Source organism: Seriola lalandi, unplaced genomic scaffold, assembly GCF_002814215.2.
Source record: "Seriola lalandi dorsalis isolate HSWRI2012SDOR001 ecotype SW California unplaced genomic scaffold, Sedor1 jcf7180002054568, whole genome shotgun sequence".
Taxonomy (NCBI): domain Eukaryota; kingdom Metazoa; phylum Chordata; class Actinopteri; order Carangiformes; family Carangidae; genus Seriola; species Seriola lalandi.
In genome coordinates, this window is record NW_019525121.1 from 501,404 (window position 1) to 519,404 (window position 18,001).

General features: G+C 41.0%; 1 protein-coding gene across 3 annotated transcripts in view; it reads right to left on the reverse strand.

Annotated features, from left to right (window-relative positions):
- Positions 1-18,001, reverse strand: part of epha3 (eph receptor A3) — a 99,503-nt gene that overhangs the window by 13,885 nt on the left and 67,617 nt on the right. For all 3 annotated transcript variants that reach the window (XM_023416636.2, XM_087176731.1, XM_087176730.1), the window contains exons 7-15: positions 17,284-17,446; positions 16,473-16,578; positions 15,861-15,925; positions 14,217-14,342; positions 10,149-10,334; positions 6,202-6,263; positions 3,739-3,948; positions 1,161-1,310; positions 451-644 (exon numbers count right to left, since the gene is read on the reverse strand). In XM_023416636.2, coding sequence (XP_023272404.1) covers positions 451-644; positions 1,161-1,310; positions 3,739-3,948; positions 6,202-6,263; positions 10,149-10,334; positions 14,217-14,342; positions 15,861-15,925; positions 16,473-16,578; positions 17,284-17,446 — 1,262 coding nt within the window. The remainder of the gene's footprint in view (positions 1-450; positions 645-1,160; positions 1,311-3,738; positions 3,949-6,201; positions 6,264-10,148; positions 10,335-14,216; positions 14,343-15,860; positions 15,926-16,472; positions 16,579-17,283; positions 17,447-18,001) is intronic.

The window sequence follows — 18,001 nt, forward strand, 5'->3', positions numbered from 1 at the left end:
CACCCTGCAAACACAAGAAGCAGGAAGGTAATGTTTATGTCGAGCTCCTGTGCTGACTGGTTCCAAAAACAAACAGCCGCGCACCAAGGGAGAGAGAAATGTAAATGTAATATCCCTTTTCTGTATTCCTTTGTCTTTTTATTGTCCATTACATTAACTATGGGTGCTCCATTTTTGGAAATTAAAACTGCAACAGTCATTACTATCCCTTTGCATTATGATGACAGGGCAGAGAATGCTATGTACTGCAATAACACTGCGTGAAAGGTATAATAATGCAAACTTTCTCTAGTACTGGGTTTCCTGGAGCCAGGCGTCTGTTAGCCAGGTACACGGGAACCCAAGCAGAGAAAGGCAGCCAGGAAAACAGTAAAGAGTCGAAAAATACCGAACATCACAAACACCAGAGGGCAAAACAAATAAAAGTCAGAGTATATGTGTGAGGTTTACCTGGATGTGGTGTTGGCCGTGATTTTGAGGCTACCGGGGTTGCGGATGAGTTTATCCAGGATGCTGACTATCTGTTCAAACTTAGGTCGGTTGTTCCTCTCTTTCTGCCAGCAGTCCAACATCAGCTGGTAGAGCGTAGCTGGGCAGTCCATGGGCGGGGGCAGGCGGTAACCCTCATCTACAGCTTTTATTACCTGGAATTATCCAGGAGAATACAGATGAGATATATTCGGAATCAAAACGACACCTAACATAGTCTATTAGAGCAGTTGCTGTTTTTTTTTGTCATCAAGTTTTTACATTTAATGAAGTACTCTGGAAATGCCATTCTTATCAATCATTATGCTCTTGGTAGTGGTGCATTACACATATTGAACATCTATGATAGCTGATACTTAAGATACTGTATTTTTGAATGTATAACTGACTTAACTGACTTACTAGTGCTGACAGTATTTTCTGTCTAGAGAGTCTAGTGGGCTCGACTTCACCTGTGAGACTGGGTTCCCACTTATGTGCCGCAAGTCCATTGACACGACTCTGAACTAAACATCTCATCTGAGGCAGTGGGAGCTGCTGGTGCCTTCACCTCCTTCCCAAGAAGGAAGCTTTGTCACATGTGCCAAGCTGGCAGCATTGTTGCAGCGGTGGGTGCGCCACACAAACGTCCCTACTGAAAGAAGTTAACTTGGCAACTTGGCAGTACTTACATCCTGATTGGACATCTCCCAGTATGGCCGTTCCCCATATGACATCACTTCCCAGAGCACAATGCCATAACTCCAGGCATCACTGGCTGATGTAAACTTCCTGTAGGCAATAGCCTCTGGCGCTGTCCACCGAATAGGGATCTTACCTCCCTAAGAGACAGTAAGAGAAAAATGAATCAGTCAGTCAGTTAGTTAGTCAATTAGTCAATTAAAAAAATCAATATTCTTGAGCAGGACAGTCTTGCTACCTGATTTTTACTATGATCAGGTTAACTTTTGTACATGAAATTCGTGAAAGACCACAGATATGAGACTGCACAATCATATACTCTAATATAAACTCTCAGCACACTGGCTGACAACAATGTGCTAAAATCAGTTTTGTGGTATTAATGGTATAAATATTACAGTAGGGGCTGCAAGTGAACACTGCGTGATGCATATATGTAATATTGGGTGTAGCTGTATTCCAGCATAATGAAATATAAAGGCACATGTTCATGTCACAGGCAAAGCGTCCTGAAAGATTCAGTGAAAATGTACGAGCTGTTCTGAAAGCTGACAACTCTTAGGGGCTCTGTGGTTTGGACTGAGCGCGGTGATCTTAACCTCACATCCAGAACTGAAACAGCTATCTGAAGGATTATTGTTATTATTTCCAGTGCGGTGTGGAGGACCTGCAGTGAAACGTGCTTCACGTTGCCTACAGGAGCCTCAGTGAAGTATTCGTTGAGTTTGACTTGCAGTTGAAAACTTTAGTGTTCCATTCATTAATATTGTTTCCCACACTGTCAAATACAAACATTCCAACAAAAATATATGTCACTGAAACATTTTCATTCATTTCATTTTGTCATATAAAGGAACACTAACCTTACCGTAACAAAAATATTAGTCATGCTCATTGTTAATCAAAAAGTATTGATATCAAGCTTCCAGAAAACACTATTAATCAAACAGTAATCCAACAATTCCTGCATAACCTCTCCCTGTAGTGTCGGCTGCATTTGTCATTCTAACAGAGGAGCGGGACAAGTGGAGAAAATGGACCTGAGGAAAGGAGGCCGATGGCAGCCAAAGCTAACACAGACATCGGCCAAGTCACTCGCCTCTTGCCTGGTGCTGTGCAGTCATAGACACACACAGTGATCCCCAAAAAAACACATGCATAGAAGCCTACTGCCTGTCCCCTAACACCCATGCTGTGCCCACCTGCTCCACTAAGAGGTTAAAGTGTTAAGATGTGTGAACACGGCTCACACAGGGGACACACATGCACATCGACACACAGAAATGACCCGCAATTATTTTGCCTGAAAAGGAAGTGAGAAATAGAAAAAAAAAGAAAGAGAGATGAGAATCTGCGAGCATGTGTCAGTTACTGTAACATGCTAGAGTTTATTATTCTGCCATATTATTTTAGATTATGTATTTCTGGGAGAAAGGCAAAAGGCCCACTGACTGTTTATTTGACAAGCAATTCTCAGCCAGCAAATTATACTGTGTTTAAAGGGGCTGCACGCATGGTCTAGACCATGGCGTCCTATGATGAAAATTACCACACACACACACACACACACACACACACACACACACACACACACACACACACACTCACACAAAAAAGCTGTAAAAAGCACAGATGAGTGGCGTGGCGTGCCTGCTGGGTGTGTTTCATTTTGTGACATGAGCATCAAGATGTGAAAAAAAAACAAAAAAACAACTGAATGAGATAATTTAAAGTATTTTCATTAAAAATCTCTTTAAATTACATGTCAACTGTCACCTTACATCATTTCACATCACCAGCTGACAATCTCTGAGGTATTTTTTGTTTGTTTGTTTCTTGTCTATTGTGTTGTAAGCGTTGTAAAAGTTGTTGTAACCTTTAACAAATTCTAAAGAGCCTCAAAATGCAGTATTGGTGCAGATGTCGCGGGTCAACAAAGAACTTGACTTCACTGGACACACACAACTTCTTATAGATGTAATGCATTCCTTCAGGGCAGATGGTGCTCAGATTGGTCCTCTCCACAACCTCCCAGTAGGTGTATGTTGTCGTATCTGTGCAGTGATCCAGGGAGGCGAAGCTTTTCCTTTCATGTTGGTCTTATCACAATTCTTAATCATGACTGTTACCATGGCAGAGTGAGTGTGCCTTGATTACTTCAGTTTACAATATGTGTGTGTGTGTGTGTGTGTGTGTGTGTGTGTGTGTGGGTGTGTGTGGAGACAATGGAGATGAAATGTGCTGTCCATTTTTGTCCACATTATATGAAACCAGTTTTCATAATGGCAGGAAAATTGGACAGTGTTGATTGGTTTTCTGATTTTGCTGGTGAGAAAAACTATTTATTCTGATTTAAAGAGGAAACAGAAGATGCTGTAATCAGTTTTAGTGCTGCGGTAAAGGGAAAAGTTATGTATTGAGTACCACATTGCATTTTTGCTAGTACATTCCTGAAAAAAAAAAAAAAAACCCAAACAAAACAAAAAACTGCGACCTCCAGGACTTTACTAAACATCTTTGCTCATTCTGTCATTTATGTATTAAGTGTGTGTTTGTGCGCCAGCTCACCCTGGTGGTGTAAGCAGCCTCCGGGTCGTCCTCCAGCACTCGCGACAGGCCGAAGTCTGACACTTTACACACCAAGTTGCTGTTGACCAGGATGTTTCGAGCCGCCAGGTCTCGGTGAACGTAGCCCATGTCTGACAGGTACTTCATGCCCGAGGCGATGCCACGCAGCATGCCCACCAGCTGGATTCCTGTGAACTGGGCGTCATGTTTCTATAAGAAAGAGAGGAAGGAAAGATGAAATGAAGGAGGACATGGACTGTTAATGCCACACTTTTTTTTTTAATGTACAGTACATTCTGTAAAGCACAAAGGGAGTCTGACCTTTCTCACTATTTGCATAAAATGAAACCTTTCCACATTAGTATCCACAGCATTTTCATTAACCTTTAAAAACCACCTCTGACATTCTGCACTTCATCTTCAGCTCAACTGTGAAATCCCAAAGAGAGACACAGTAATGTATGGAAATTAGGATCAGACCAATACATAACTGAACAGGTCTTTCTTTTACAATGAGTACGGTTACTGCTTTGCACTATGACGCTATCTTATTACATAATTATTGTGTAATGGTCAACGTGATGACCAATGAGAGACCTTTTATCTTGAGTTTACTGACCTGATTTCTGTGACATTTTGTTTGGATTCTTCCCAAGTATCCATGAATTGATATGTCTTTACTATAATTTTAGATTTTAAAGTCTCAGAGTTTTTCAATGCTGCTCACAGGGGATACACCTACTGAAAATGCTTAAATGAATACATGTAACACACAATACATACATACATTAAAACTGTTAAATTCAAAGGTATAAAGTATGAGCACAATGGCATTTAAAAGCTTACATTTCATTTTTCATTAAAACTTGAAATACAATGCCACTCGGTATTGATGTTTTGTCTTTCCATGATACTGTATCAAATTGCTGAGAAATCTGTTTATGCTTCAAATCCCAACGACCTCATTTACATTATCCGTTGTATTTTGATAGCTCTACACAGTGTTTGCAAAGTGGTAAGATGATGCTGGACGAGATATAAACATAAAACACTTTTCTTTTCTTTTTCTGTTTGTAATGGGAAGCAGTAGTGTTTACACTGGTGTACACTGGGAAGTGTTTATGAGTATGAGCCTATATGCTCTGTGATGCTCTGCTGATGTCTGGATGTGGAAGAAATATAAACAGAGGAGACATGAGCTGAGCAGGAGCTTAGGATGATGAAATACTTGTTCCTGTCTATATCTACCATAGATATTTTTTGCTCAGGGTTCGCGCTAGGCATTTAGCATGTGGATGGGTACAGTTTGTCTGCAGCTATTTGCATTTACTTTTGCTGTTCACAAGCCACGTCGTTTGCTAGACGATTATAAGATGAGTGTTTTTTTTCCTTTGAAAACCGACCGAGTCCATCTCACCTCCCATTTCGTTCCGAGCAATTAGTGTCCAGACCACCTGGCTTAGTCACTTCAAAGCTTTGCAGATTCAGAACACGGACGCAAGCTACAATGCATATGCTATGAATTTGCTCGAGTGTGTTTGCACATATTACACATTCTCAATGATAAAGTGCAGGCCTCTGGGAAAATGTCAGGAAACAAGAGCTACTCCTCCTGTATGTGTCTGGATGCTGTGCAGACACGTGGAAAAGGGCTAAAACAGGCAGCAGTACACATGCTTTCATGCCAGTGTTGCGGCTTGGCTGTTCTGGTGCTTTGGCTAAATTCAGTGAGGCAGGTCTTTTCCTCTTTAAGAGACAGAGGCATGGTAAGAATCAAATTCACCCCTGGCTGGGAGAGGAGTGAGGATACAGTTCATAAAATGTTATAATTTGATAAGTCCTGTATGGAGAGCACAGAAACAGTCAGAATCAGCCGCTCTCAGGTACAAGGTATTATTACTATTACTGTTATTTTTGGCCACGTCTGCTACTTGATAGAACCCAGAGAGATACATAGGTTTATTTGATGATGTGACAGAGACAGTCTGAAAGCAGGAGACGGCATTTAAATATCTTAAATCTACATTCATCGGTAGAGCTATTTCATTCCCACTCTCCTCCTCCGACTTTCTTCCCCCATGTTTTCATAGACTACTGCACTTTCATGGTAAATAGTTGGACTTTCCAGCCATTCGAACCAAATGTCACTGCTGAACATTTGACAAATGAAACCTTCACAGACAGATGACATTTTTATAATGTAAAAGCAAAGATTTACTGTACTGCTCTACGGACAGAGTGACCTGATGTGTGATGTTTGAACTCAACACTGGACTGGAGTGTTGCACAGGTGCAAGACATTTTCTTTGCCACACTAAGGTGGTTCCCTTGTGTGTGTTCCCTAATCCTCAGATAGCCATCAAGTGTGTGCTCCCCCAGCTGCCTCAGGGTGTGTACTTGTATGATGCATTATAATCCATTTTGAAAGTTTGTGTGTGTGTGTTTGTCTGTGCTATTACATACTCTCAAGAAGCTGTCCAGGGATCCATTCTCCATGTATTCTGTGACGATCATGACGGGTTTACCTGTGACAGAACAGAATATTTTTAATATATGGTCACGTTATATCAGTAGTTTTACTCACAGATGATTGCAATGACTTCTATTTGCTGTACAACAGAACTATAGCGCAAACAAAAGATTCTCATGCCCACATATCACAATGATCCTCTGAAAGTCAGAGGGAGTAAACAGGGAGGGCTGGAAATTGACTTAAAGCAGATCTACACGTTCATGGGCCCTGATGGGGACCAGGTTGAACTTATTCTCTTTTCTGTCTGTCACACACACACACACACACACACACACACACACACACACACACACACACGCGCACAGAAGAATGAAATGATCTTAGTCATAGTTTAAGGCCCCAGCAGGTCAGCTGTCAAAGTGTGACATCTTTATTTCTGTGGAAGATCTGGCTGTAAATCCACGCTGCCTGCTATCATCTGTACCTGATCAGACTCTGGCCAACACAAGGTTTATTACTGGGGAAGAAAAGAAAAAAAATATCTCTTTAAGAAACCTTTAAATCAGCCATTGTTAAATGAACATCGCCGGTATCAGGGCTTGTTTGTGTCCCAGATGGGTTTGTTCTCCCTGCCTCACTCTTGACTTACCCCCGGCCGTATGCTTCTTCTCCGTTTTATTCTGATTAATGTGTCCTCCCATCTCCTCCCTACCTCCCCCTGCCTACTTTCATTCTCTACCTACCTTTTCTCTATCACCCTTACCTCTCTTTCCCCATCACCCCACCCGTCCCTTTTCCTTTTATTCTGCTTGCATGCACTGTGAACCCTCCCCACATCTGGTGAGAGAGACTTTTTTTTTTCAATGAGTGGAGAGGGTGATGGGATTGGTTGTTAAAAGAAACAAGTCTATTACTCTCATCGGAAAAAAAAAAAACTTTCCATTAACAATGATGGAAGTTGGCTGACTCAGTATCGTTGATGAAAGCAGATCTGGTGTGAATTACGATTCAAAATGTCCTTATGAGACAATCAGACAAACAGCTTAAAGTAAATGAGTCAAAACAGAAGGCATGTTTAAGTTAAGTCAGGGTTAAAAAAATAAACGATCAACAAAAACAGAATTTTTTTTCTTTTCAATTTTCGCCCGAAAAATGTTTCTAATGAAGGTTTTTCTGCTTTTCATCACTGTCAAAAGAGAGATTTCACTCATTTCCAGGAGCGTAGATTGCCTTAATACTTTCTCTGACAATTACACTATAAATTCCTTCATCATTTAAACACAGTCACAGATCCAGTTGGCTGTGATGGATCACCCCGTTTACCAGCGGACGGCTTTTATAGTCGCAGACGGAAACTCACACACACACGGTCCTCCCTGCTGTCCTCTGTCCACTTCCCTTCCCTCTTTCTCTCTATTCCCAACATTGGCAGCAAAGATAAAGGCCCCCAAGCCCCTTTATTCTGTGAACGCGAACGAGTGTGTGGATGTGTGTGTATGGGTGTGAGAGAAAAGAGTACATGCCTATTTGTGTGTGTGTGAGTGTGTATGCTCACAAATATGCAGCCTGTGGATCAGCCAAAAGCAGCAGCAAGGTAAATGGGGTGTGAAAGTCTCAGGATTATTAAGAATTAACAGGAGCAGCTTAATAAATCACCCTACAGCAGTGTGTGTGTGCGTGTGTGTGTGTGTGAGAGCATATCAAATGGTGCTCCTAAAATTATGTCCTGCACTCATACTACTGCAACTCACGCACATGTGTTCAGGGTATCCCTCCAAATGTCATGTACACACGCACACACACACGCACACGCACACACACACACACACACACACACACACACACACACACACACACACGCGCGCACACACACACACACACACACTCAAAGTACAGAATACTGAGCTTCGCCTATTAGTCTAAAAGCAGCAGTCCTGTGTTATTGCCGCATTTCTCACTGGCTGGACATTAATAGGAAGAGTGGTGTAAGATGTATTAGACAAACAGTCTTGTGGATGAAGGATTACACACACATACAAACAGCTCTTTCACTTTCAAGATGTACTGGTGTTCAAGGCTGAATAACAAAGAGCTCGGCGCAAGGCTGAGACCGGCGACTGAATATGCTTTCTTTACAAAATCTTTTTAAAAAAGGATTTTTACTTCTTGTGTCCTTTGCAAAGGTTTTGGTTTATTTATATAAAAAGTGGTTTATTAGCAAATTAAAAAATGTAACTTTTTAATGCAAAAGCTCTGCTAAGGAAGACTCAACTGAGAACCAGTAGCTATATTATAGCGTGTTTCACTGTATTCACTTTTACCATTCGCTAAGAAAAAGTAGGAAATACATTCAAAGAATTCCATTGCATGTTGGGTGACGTTTTTTTTGCTAAAAGTACCATAATGCAATGTTTTACCTGTATAAATGAGAGGGTAGATAAATAAATTGCTCTTACACAACTACACAACAGTGAAAGAAAGACTATTGATTAATTAAAACAATATGGTTGGAATCTCCATCTGTGGCCACTTGGACAGCATACTTTGAAATCTTACTTTGGCAATAGTGTTTGTGATTAAAAGAAGTCATGCCAATAAGTCATTGAATGCAAATTTAAGAGGCAGGAAGCAATTTAGTCTCCGAGATTAAACTAGAGAAGGGCAGATGAAAAAAAACAACAAATGAAACAAAATAACAGGAACCAAAAATGGAGGACAATCAAATGAGGCAAAGTTCTCCAGGTATTTTATTCTACTCTTTAGAATAACCATACTGGCAGAACTACTTAACAAGCCTGGTGCCGCAGGGAGAGATAGAGGCCAGGCCCGTTTCTCAGCGACAAAGTTCAGACTCATTATTTCCCTTTTTTCTGCAGTCATTCCTTTTTAAAGAGGCCTTCTGTGTGCTAATGATAGTCTTATAAAGAGGCCCGGAGGGGAGCGAGTCAGAGATATGGATTTATGGATTTATGCCCGCTTTGGACACAGGCTTTGATCAGAGCACATTGATCTGCAGAGATTTACACCACGGCAACTCAATAAAACTCCTGCGCTCTTTCACAGAAGTGTCAGCCACTTTAGAGCCATTTGTCAAAGACAATAGCAAATCCGGAATCGGTAAAAAGAACCTCTCGAGAGATGTTGGATCTGTGATGGAATGTGAATACAAATTATTGCTGCGTTCAGATCGCCTTGAGATTTTCCCCTGCGAAGTGGATGGCACAGGGTGCTCAGCTATGTCGAGTAAGAAACTGTAGGGAATAATTGAGTAACAGGTCATCAGTTTGCCAGATGTTAAAAAAGCAAGATTACCCATGAGTCACCGCGCCTTGCTGGAGCACAAAAAAACAAAAAGAAAACCGAGCTCGCAAAGGAATTACATCTGTAATTCATATCATTTATGACAACTGAAGTGTTCAAGTTACCTGAAAAAACAATGCTCATATAATCGATAAATCAATTACTCTAATATCTCTAGGGAAACAAGCTATTGTTGACCTTATAACTAGCCTACTAGCCAGCTAAACGTTTGGGTAGCATAGTTGTGTAACTTCAATATTAAAACAAACGTTAACATTAGTAGTCAGTGCCACAGTGAATTAAATCAATTCACAAGTTACATACATTTAAATAATATTCCTTCTGTAATGATATCAGTTTTTGTTTCAATATATATTCAGTATTTCATTTCAGTAGTGTACAATTTCCACAGTAGCAGCAACAGGTATCCGAGGTGTTTACATTACCAAGATAATGTCTGCATGATGTGGTTGGTGACCATCTGTCTCCTCAAATTTGTAACACATTTATTCCATACCAAAAAATGTTGAGTTTTTTAATAAAACCTAAATATGAAATATCACTTTGATTGAGTTAGTGATAAAAGTTCATTTCACAAAGTAACTCCATTCAGTGTGCCTTTACGTCCTGCACTTACTGCGTGTCACCACCCCCTCCAGCCTGATGATGTTGGGGTGGTCAAATTGTCCCATGATTGACGCCTCAGCGAGGAAGTCCCGCCTCTGTTTATCTGTGTATCCTCCTTTGAGAGTCTTGATGGCCACGCAGATCTCCTTCTTACTGGGCAGCTTCAGGCGACCGCTGCACACCTCGCCGAACTCACCTAAAGATGAGATGATTAAAAATAAAGAGAAAATCATGAAAGGAGCAATAAAACAGAATTAAGAGAAAAAAAAAAAATCTTGATGATACTGTATACAAGTCTGGATTTCAGCTCTCTGACTATTGACTAATATCAGACACACTATAGTTAAAGCTACTGTATCACCATGGAAGCCTAGGGGTAAAAAATGGTCCAAATGTTCATCCATGTGTAAATCCATGAGAAATTCATTTGCATATGCTTAACAGAGAGCTGTCGTGAGAAGCTAATATATTAAGATTCATATATTAACTCGGCATAGAACTTTTCCCTCTTCAATTAATTATTTATGGTTCAACAAGGACCTGACTGAATCGATAGAAAAGAAAATGCTTTACACTGTAAAGAAACCCTCTCAACCTGAGTCTTATTCTCATAACTGTGTACACTCTGACTATGGGTTGTGCTAACTATACACTTGTCACCTCTGTTGCAGAGATTCAGGAAACAAGGAATGTTTAGTGCCAGAGTTGAAGCTGCAGATCAAAAAGGAACTTTAAAGTCATTACTTAACTCTCATTAATCAGGAAATGTTATTTATTGGTTTTGGAAAGAAATCACTGCATAATTGAGTGTTACGACCGCTAACCATAGTAATGACACCATGTGTAGCAATAAACTTTGAAATCGATCCGCCCGAATCCACAGTCGACAACAACAACTCCAAACGGAGCAGACAGCATGGTGACCTTTCAACTTTCTTTCTATGTTAAATTAAAACACTGCATGACTCCACATCCACTCTGGGAGAGATCAATTAGCATTCCTTGCTAGTGAGGGGATGTGTGTGTTTATGTCAGCCCCCACGTGTGTGTGTGTGTGTATGTGTATGTGTGTGTGTTTATGTGTGTGTGCGTGTGTGTGTGTGTGTTCACAAGGTATGGTAAGCTGTGTAGGCAGGCTGGCCACTTCAAAGGCAGCCGGCCAGGTTACAGCTGGTGACAGGGATTTGGCTGGACTGTAGAAGATGAGTGGAGTGTGTATAGCTGTGCCTATGAGTTTGTGTGTGTGTGTGTGTGTGTTACTCCATAATGTATATGCATATTGAGTGTGCTCGCTCGTGGTGATGTCAGTGCTAAGACATGTGCAGATCCCTCTCTTGTCTTGTACAATCATTTCCCATAGCAACTCCGGATCAGAGAGCACGGGTCAAACCTTGGACTTGAAGCAATGGGGTCTGGAAGAACTTAGCCAGAATAATTACTACCAAATCCAAATACCAAAAGCATGCCTGTCCTTTCCTGCTCTGCTCTGTTCTTCTGGCCCTCAGCAGTGGACAGACGTGCCAGGCCAACGCAACTTTTTATGTGGTCACTCCCGGGAAGAAGATCTCGGTCTAATAAGGCTTGATTAGGGACGTTCACTCCTTTCCTGTTGTGAGCAGAGCTAGGTATCCCACTTTGATGTTAAAGTCTGACCCATGTAAGCAGAGTGGAGCATGTGTTCTGTCTTTTAACACACAATCACCGATTGGCAAGAAGATCAAAGGCTTGTTAACATGTTTAATGAAGACAGATGGGGATTGCGGCAGGGTTGGGGAAAAAAGAGGCATGTTGTATATTGTTGAGCGTGCTTATGTGCGTCATAAAAATCACACAGATGGGTGGTACCCTGCATTCAAGCTGACGGACATTATGTTTACATCATGGCTTGAGCTTTAATGTTCACCTCTGGTGTTCAAGTCAAATTTTCTTGTGTTAAAATAGATTGAAAGAGCTCAAGCCCCACTCCCTTTCCGAGCTAATCTCTTTCCCACTAGCATCTGTAACTCCTGGGGTTTTCCCATTCTTTCCATATGTACATAATGTAAGTCGGTATCTACTGGTTACTAAAATTTGATCGCTGTGTTATTTTAACCATGTAAGAAAAAACAATTATTTCATTAGCACTCACATGCAACAACGCATTATATTCCAGGAGTCTTAGCAATTAGTGCCATAGCCTCTAGGGAGAACAAAATTATCATCATTTTATCTTCGCTGAAGTGAAAAGGTGTAATTCTTAAAATGAGTGTCAGCACTGGACAATTTAAAAAGTTTGCCCCAAGTGGCTCCAATCATCTAACATAAAGTTTGTTCGTAGAATGAAAACAAGGTAATTATTTCTTACTGAGTCAGATGTAACATGATTTCACCGTTGCTTTCCAGCACATATAAAAATAGACTTACTATAAAATGTATAGCCATACTACTTGAAGGTATGGAGAGATACTAAAAGAAATACACTTTGTCTCAGCTCTGCACTCTCTGCATTGAAAAGTGTATGGGAACCTTATTCAGTCTGAGCTCAAGTGTGTGCGAGGGTTCAGCTGCTATGGGTTTTAGAAAGATGACTGAGGGCGTCAACGGTGTATCAAATATATAACATTTGCATTAATCACATTCCATTTTTTCCTCTAGCATTTTCCCGTATCGTTAAAAAAACAACTCTGTTTCTACTGTGTCTTTTTTAACCTGCGACACTGCACTAAATGTAACCATTCTAGATGTCATGTGTGTTAGTTTATGAAAATCTCCTCGTAACTTGTCTGGCAGATTTAATGCTGTGTGAGATCCATCGAGGAATTCCCACAGAAAACCAGTGTAGTGTAGTATTGACAGATTCTACAGTGAATAAAAATTGAACACAAATACTTCATAACATAATACTTCTGAAGTGGACAACGTTGACTTGTCCATATCTGATTTCTAATTTAAAAAAAAGCCAATATATACACACGTATCGCTCCTAGAGATAAATATGCTTTGTCTCTGATATATACTATGAAATATGCATTGTGGAGTGTAGTGTAGTGTAGTCCAGTGTGGAGTCAGGTATTAAACTCTCAGGCCGTCCTGACAGCTTTACAGTGTGGAGAGCTGGTGGGACTCTGGAGACCGGCCTGCTGTTATGCGCTGTGTGCTTTAGTCTCTATCTATTCTGCCTGCACTCGACATGAATCACAATGCTTTACCCTCCCGTCTGCACTCCTGCTCAACTTATCAGGGAGTACATGAGGAGAGGTGAGGAGAAGAGAAGAGAAGAGAAGAGAAGCGAAGAGAAGAGAAGAGAAGAGAAGAGAAGAGAAGAGAAGAGAAGAGAAGAGAAGAGAAGAGAAGAGAAGAGAAGAGGCTTGTTTTACTCTTACGATCATTAGACTTAGTTAAGAATTAGAGCATCAGGCAAAAAAAGGGATTGAAGGGAGGAAAAGGAAGAAATCAAAGAGGAAAGGGAGAAATGAACTCCTCATTTCACGATCTCTCCGTCCATTACAGAGGAGGACTGGAAAGAAGGGACTTCCAGCTGGGGCATTAAATGCTTTCTCTTTCCCAGCTGTGCAGTATATGGCACACAGTTAAACTAGCCTGCTGCTATGAAAATGACGATATATAAGAGCACTACATGCACGTCATTTTTCCTGTGAGTGCTTATGCACTTGGTGTGTCTTTGCTTATGCACTTGGTGTGGAAAGAGGAGGTCAGGGAAAGGAAGAAATCATTTATTTCCCTTAATCTATTTTCTATTTTTAAACTTTTTTTTTATCTGGACCGACTCCTCAGTGCCTGTTTTCTGCACTGATACACTTTTGGAATGATGACCCCAGCAAATTGATGACCTGCTCTCTCCCTGAGCCGATGGATTATAATTTATGTCCCCATTTTATTCGCTAAAGTGATAGTTAATTGCTAAAAATTCAGAGAGAATTCATAAAACACAATTAAGTTCAAAGCATTCAAAATGACTGGCCGAAACCTATTTAAAAAAAAAACACTGCATTTGACATTTTGCTTGCCTGGAATGATCTACAGGTTGTCTTGTGCATGAAGCAAAGTCTGGTCAGAGATTTGCATTGTCCATTCTTACCTGCTCCCACCACTTTATCAATGGCGATACAGGAGGCATCCAGCTCTTTGGCAAACTCGTGCACAGCCTGGCTCGGGTCCTCGTATGTGTGGGGGTCCACGTAGGTCCTGATACCCGGCAGACGCACTGCAGCAGCAGAGAGCAAGTTCAATTAATGACCGTTTAAAAACTCTGTCCCTCTGTGTAGGTGTGTGTGTGTCTGTGTGTGTATGTGTGCTCACATCCATATGGCCTCTATACGTGTTGATGATTTTAAACTTTGTAAGGACATATCACCTTAGTAGTGTTCAGCTATACAATGAAAATTTGGAGTCAAAACATATTAGTGGTAAGTGTCTACTAAACAAAACTTTGAGGATGGCCTAGTCTAGTAGTAGAGCTCTGGTGAACAGGAACAGGTCAGGATGAGCTTTCAACAGGAAGCAGTTAAACAGTAAATTGTGTGTTAGAATAACAGTGGCTCTCAGGTGCCGCTAAGTTGAACAATATGGCACGTCTCCAAGTAACACTGTTTTTATGTGTTCAAGTAAATCTCACTTAGGAAAATCATGCACACAGTCATAGAGCTGATTTGTGATACAAACACATACAGTAATTAAGAATGAATGTCTTAACCTATTTGACTTATCGAAGTCAGGCTGAACTTGAGGCTAAACTTGAGAATGTATCCATGCAAAAAAGGAAGACTCATGCTTCATGAACAGTATAGGAAGAACAATCACCTAGTGACCAAGAACTGTTTAAATGTACTTATGGGCTTGTGAGTATTGTTTTAAGACAGACTTGAAAAATGTGAACCTGTTTTTTTAGTAATAAAATTGTATTTTATTGCTCACTGTGGGGTCTTTTTATGCTCTGCATCTGACCCATCCTAACTATTCATCAAGGAGTGGACAGATGCTGTTCAATCCAGCTGTGGGGCCAATGCCTGGGTTAAGGTTAAAGATGGGAGTATTCCTAATTATTAACACATCTTGAATGCTCTATGAATGGAGCAGAACAAGAAAAAGAAGGTGCAGGGGTGATATAAAGAAAATGAGAGTTAAGCGTGACTATCTTTTTTAATAAGCTGTTGTCCTGTTGTGTTGGCCAATCAGGGGGACAAGCTGTCACCTTGGCTCTTTTACACACTGCTCTAATTTTACATGGAAAGGTTTAACTTTACATAATCACATGGGTGAGGCGTTTTCATCACTGGTCAAAAATGTATCAATGGAAAGGCCTTTTTCTCAGGAGTAAAACCCTATAATTAGGGATCGTTCAAAGCTTAATTCTCAGTACTTGCCGTAGCTGGCTACAGGAACAGTCTGAACTTGTTCCCTTTCCGAATAAAGCCTCCGGGATTGGTTTGCAAATGGACCAAAAAACCTCCTTCTCAATATGGTCTCGGTCCGATTACTGTCTTCTCATATGACCAAACGAACCGAAGTAAAGGGGAAACCACTTCAAGCGTGGAAGTATCTGCTCTAAAACAACCGCCACTGGTTTAGTGGTGTGAAAATTCTCTGAGAAAGTCGTCTCCCTGAATGTAACTATGACACTACCGCTAATGTAGCTACCTCTTCTTCTATAAGCCAAGTGAATAGTAATGAGCAGCGAGGATAGATCGAAACAGGCTTGGGGGAAACTGAGTCCAGTACTTACAGTGGCCGTTGCCAAAGTGCAGTCTTTTCTCATCAGGATGTTTGGATTTGCTGCGGCAACAAAACCTGCCAATCCAAACAGAGAAAGGTCAGAAATAGTGCCACATCTTCCAATAAGATGTGGCCCAGCCTGGAGGCTAGTGAGAGTCGTGCGTGTGAGTGTGTGAGTGTGTATGTGTGTATGAGTGTAATCCCAGCTCTTATAAGCCAAGAGAGGATCAGTAAGTCTTATAATGAGCCGTGGATTTATACTCTCTCTGAACAGTAGTGACTGCCAACTTCAGCCACACACAAAGGCATGCACACACACACACACACACACACGAAAAACACACACACACACACACACACACACACACACACACACAAACACACACAGACATATTTCTTAGCTTTCTTGTATGAACATACTCACACCCCTAAATACAACCGTTATAATGTGTTTTACAGAAACTACAGACGAGACATATAGAGGAAAAATTGGGGAAACATCAGCATTTGTAGTGTGTTGTGTTAACAGGTAAATGATTTCAGTGAGAGGGCAACAGCATTGGTGTGATTGGAGGAGATGATGCTCAAATTGAGAATCGAGTCATGTGAGTGGTGGACAGACCTGCCAATCAGGACGTAGAGCAGCACAGTGAGCAGGATGATGGCCACGGCAGAGGAGATGGCGATCAGGACAACTTGGCTGCTCTCACTGGAGATAGAGAAGGCCGCTGAAAGATGGAGAGCAAAAAGTAATGAGCCAAAAAAAAAAAAAAAATCTTCAGTTCAGTTTCATTAAGAGCATATAAAAGTATTTCTCAGGACACAGCAACAGTATAGATTTGAAATGAATATGCTGATAGGCTTCGACAGCCCTCATCTCACACTACAGTAATAAATAAACAAGTGCACATAAAAAAAACCTCTTAAAATGTATCTATAAATGCCCTTAATAGTATCTAATTAAAAAGGGCACATGAGAGGTTTATTAAACTCTTGAATTGACCTTTCCAACAAAGTTCAAATACTATAGGTTTTGTTATGTTGCCACTAAGTTTGAAAGTTTGATATTTTGTGCCAATAAATTCCCAGATATTTAAATTTGGTCAGTTTCATGGAAAAGTTCCCTCATAATGAAAGACTGTTCTTGTTAGGGTAAAAGAATCACAACATTAGACTACTGGACACAAAGACTTTGAAACCCTGCAGCACAAAATAAACAAAAAGAACCCAAAAAAAACCCAAAACATGCCTGATTATGTGGTTTCCGATCAGAATGGTAATATAATCTCACTATTCTTTATCACTTATTTTATACGAAGGGACAGTATTGGCCTTGTGCCTGAGCCGTCGAACCCAACATATCAGTCAAACCATATTTTCAGCTACAGCAGTAAATGAATGACTGTAAGGCTTCCACTGGGCGCTGAGCTTACAGTCTGGGCTGGTCTCAAACTGGAAGCTGGGGCTGCTGGCTCCGTATCCAGCAGCGGTGCGAGCTCTGATCTGCAGCAGGTAGGCAGTGTTGGGCTTCAAACCATTCAGAGTCACATTACAACCCCGAGCACGGAGGATGGTGTAGCTGGTCTCCTGCTCCTCCTGTGAGACATGAAGGACAGAGGAAAAGGAGGAAAGAGAGAGGAATTAAATATTTGTGAGACAGCTGGCACTGCTTGAGAAAAAAAAAAAAAAAACTACAATTCAGTCCAGGTTGGAACAATTAATGAATACAGCATACATAATAAAATAGGTGCAGTACAACGCAGTGTACATGTATACACACACACACACACACACACACACACACACACACACACACACACACACACACACACACACACACACCCCAGACAGTTTGGCAGCTTTCTTCCCAATCTGATGAATTATGCCCTTTATATTTTATGACTTCTCTCCTACTGATCTCCACTGATAAAACAACAGGAGGATTTACACACCAGGTCTGCATTCGGCACATTGTTTCCAGATGTGGAAGGAAAGAAAAAGTGATGGCGGGATGACGAGAGGGCCGCAGGTAGATGCAGAAGAGAAAAGACCCCCCCCCCCCGGCAATGACATTGTCACCGGTAGAATAATGAGAGGAGCCAATCCAGGAATGTGCCAGAATGTTCAAACATTTTTTTTTTGTGTATATAC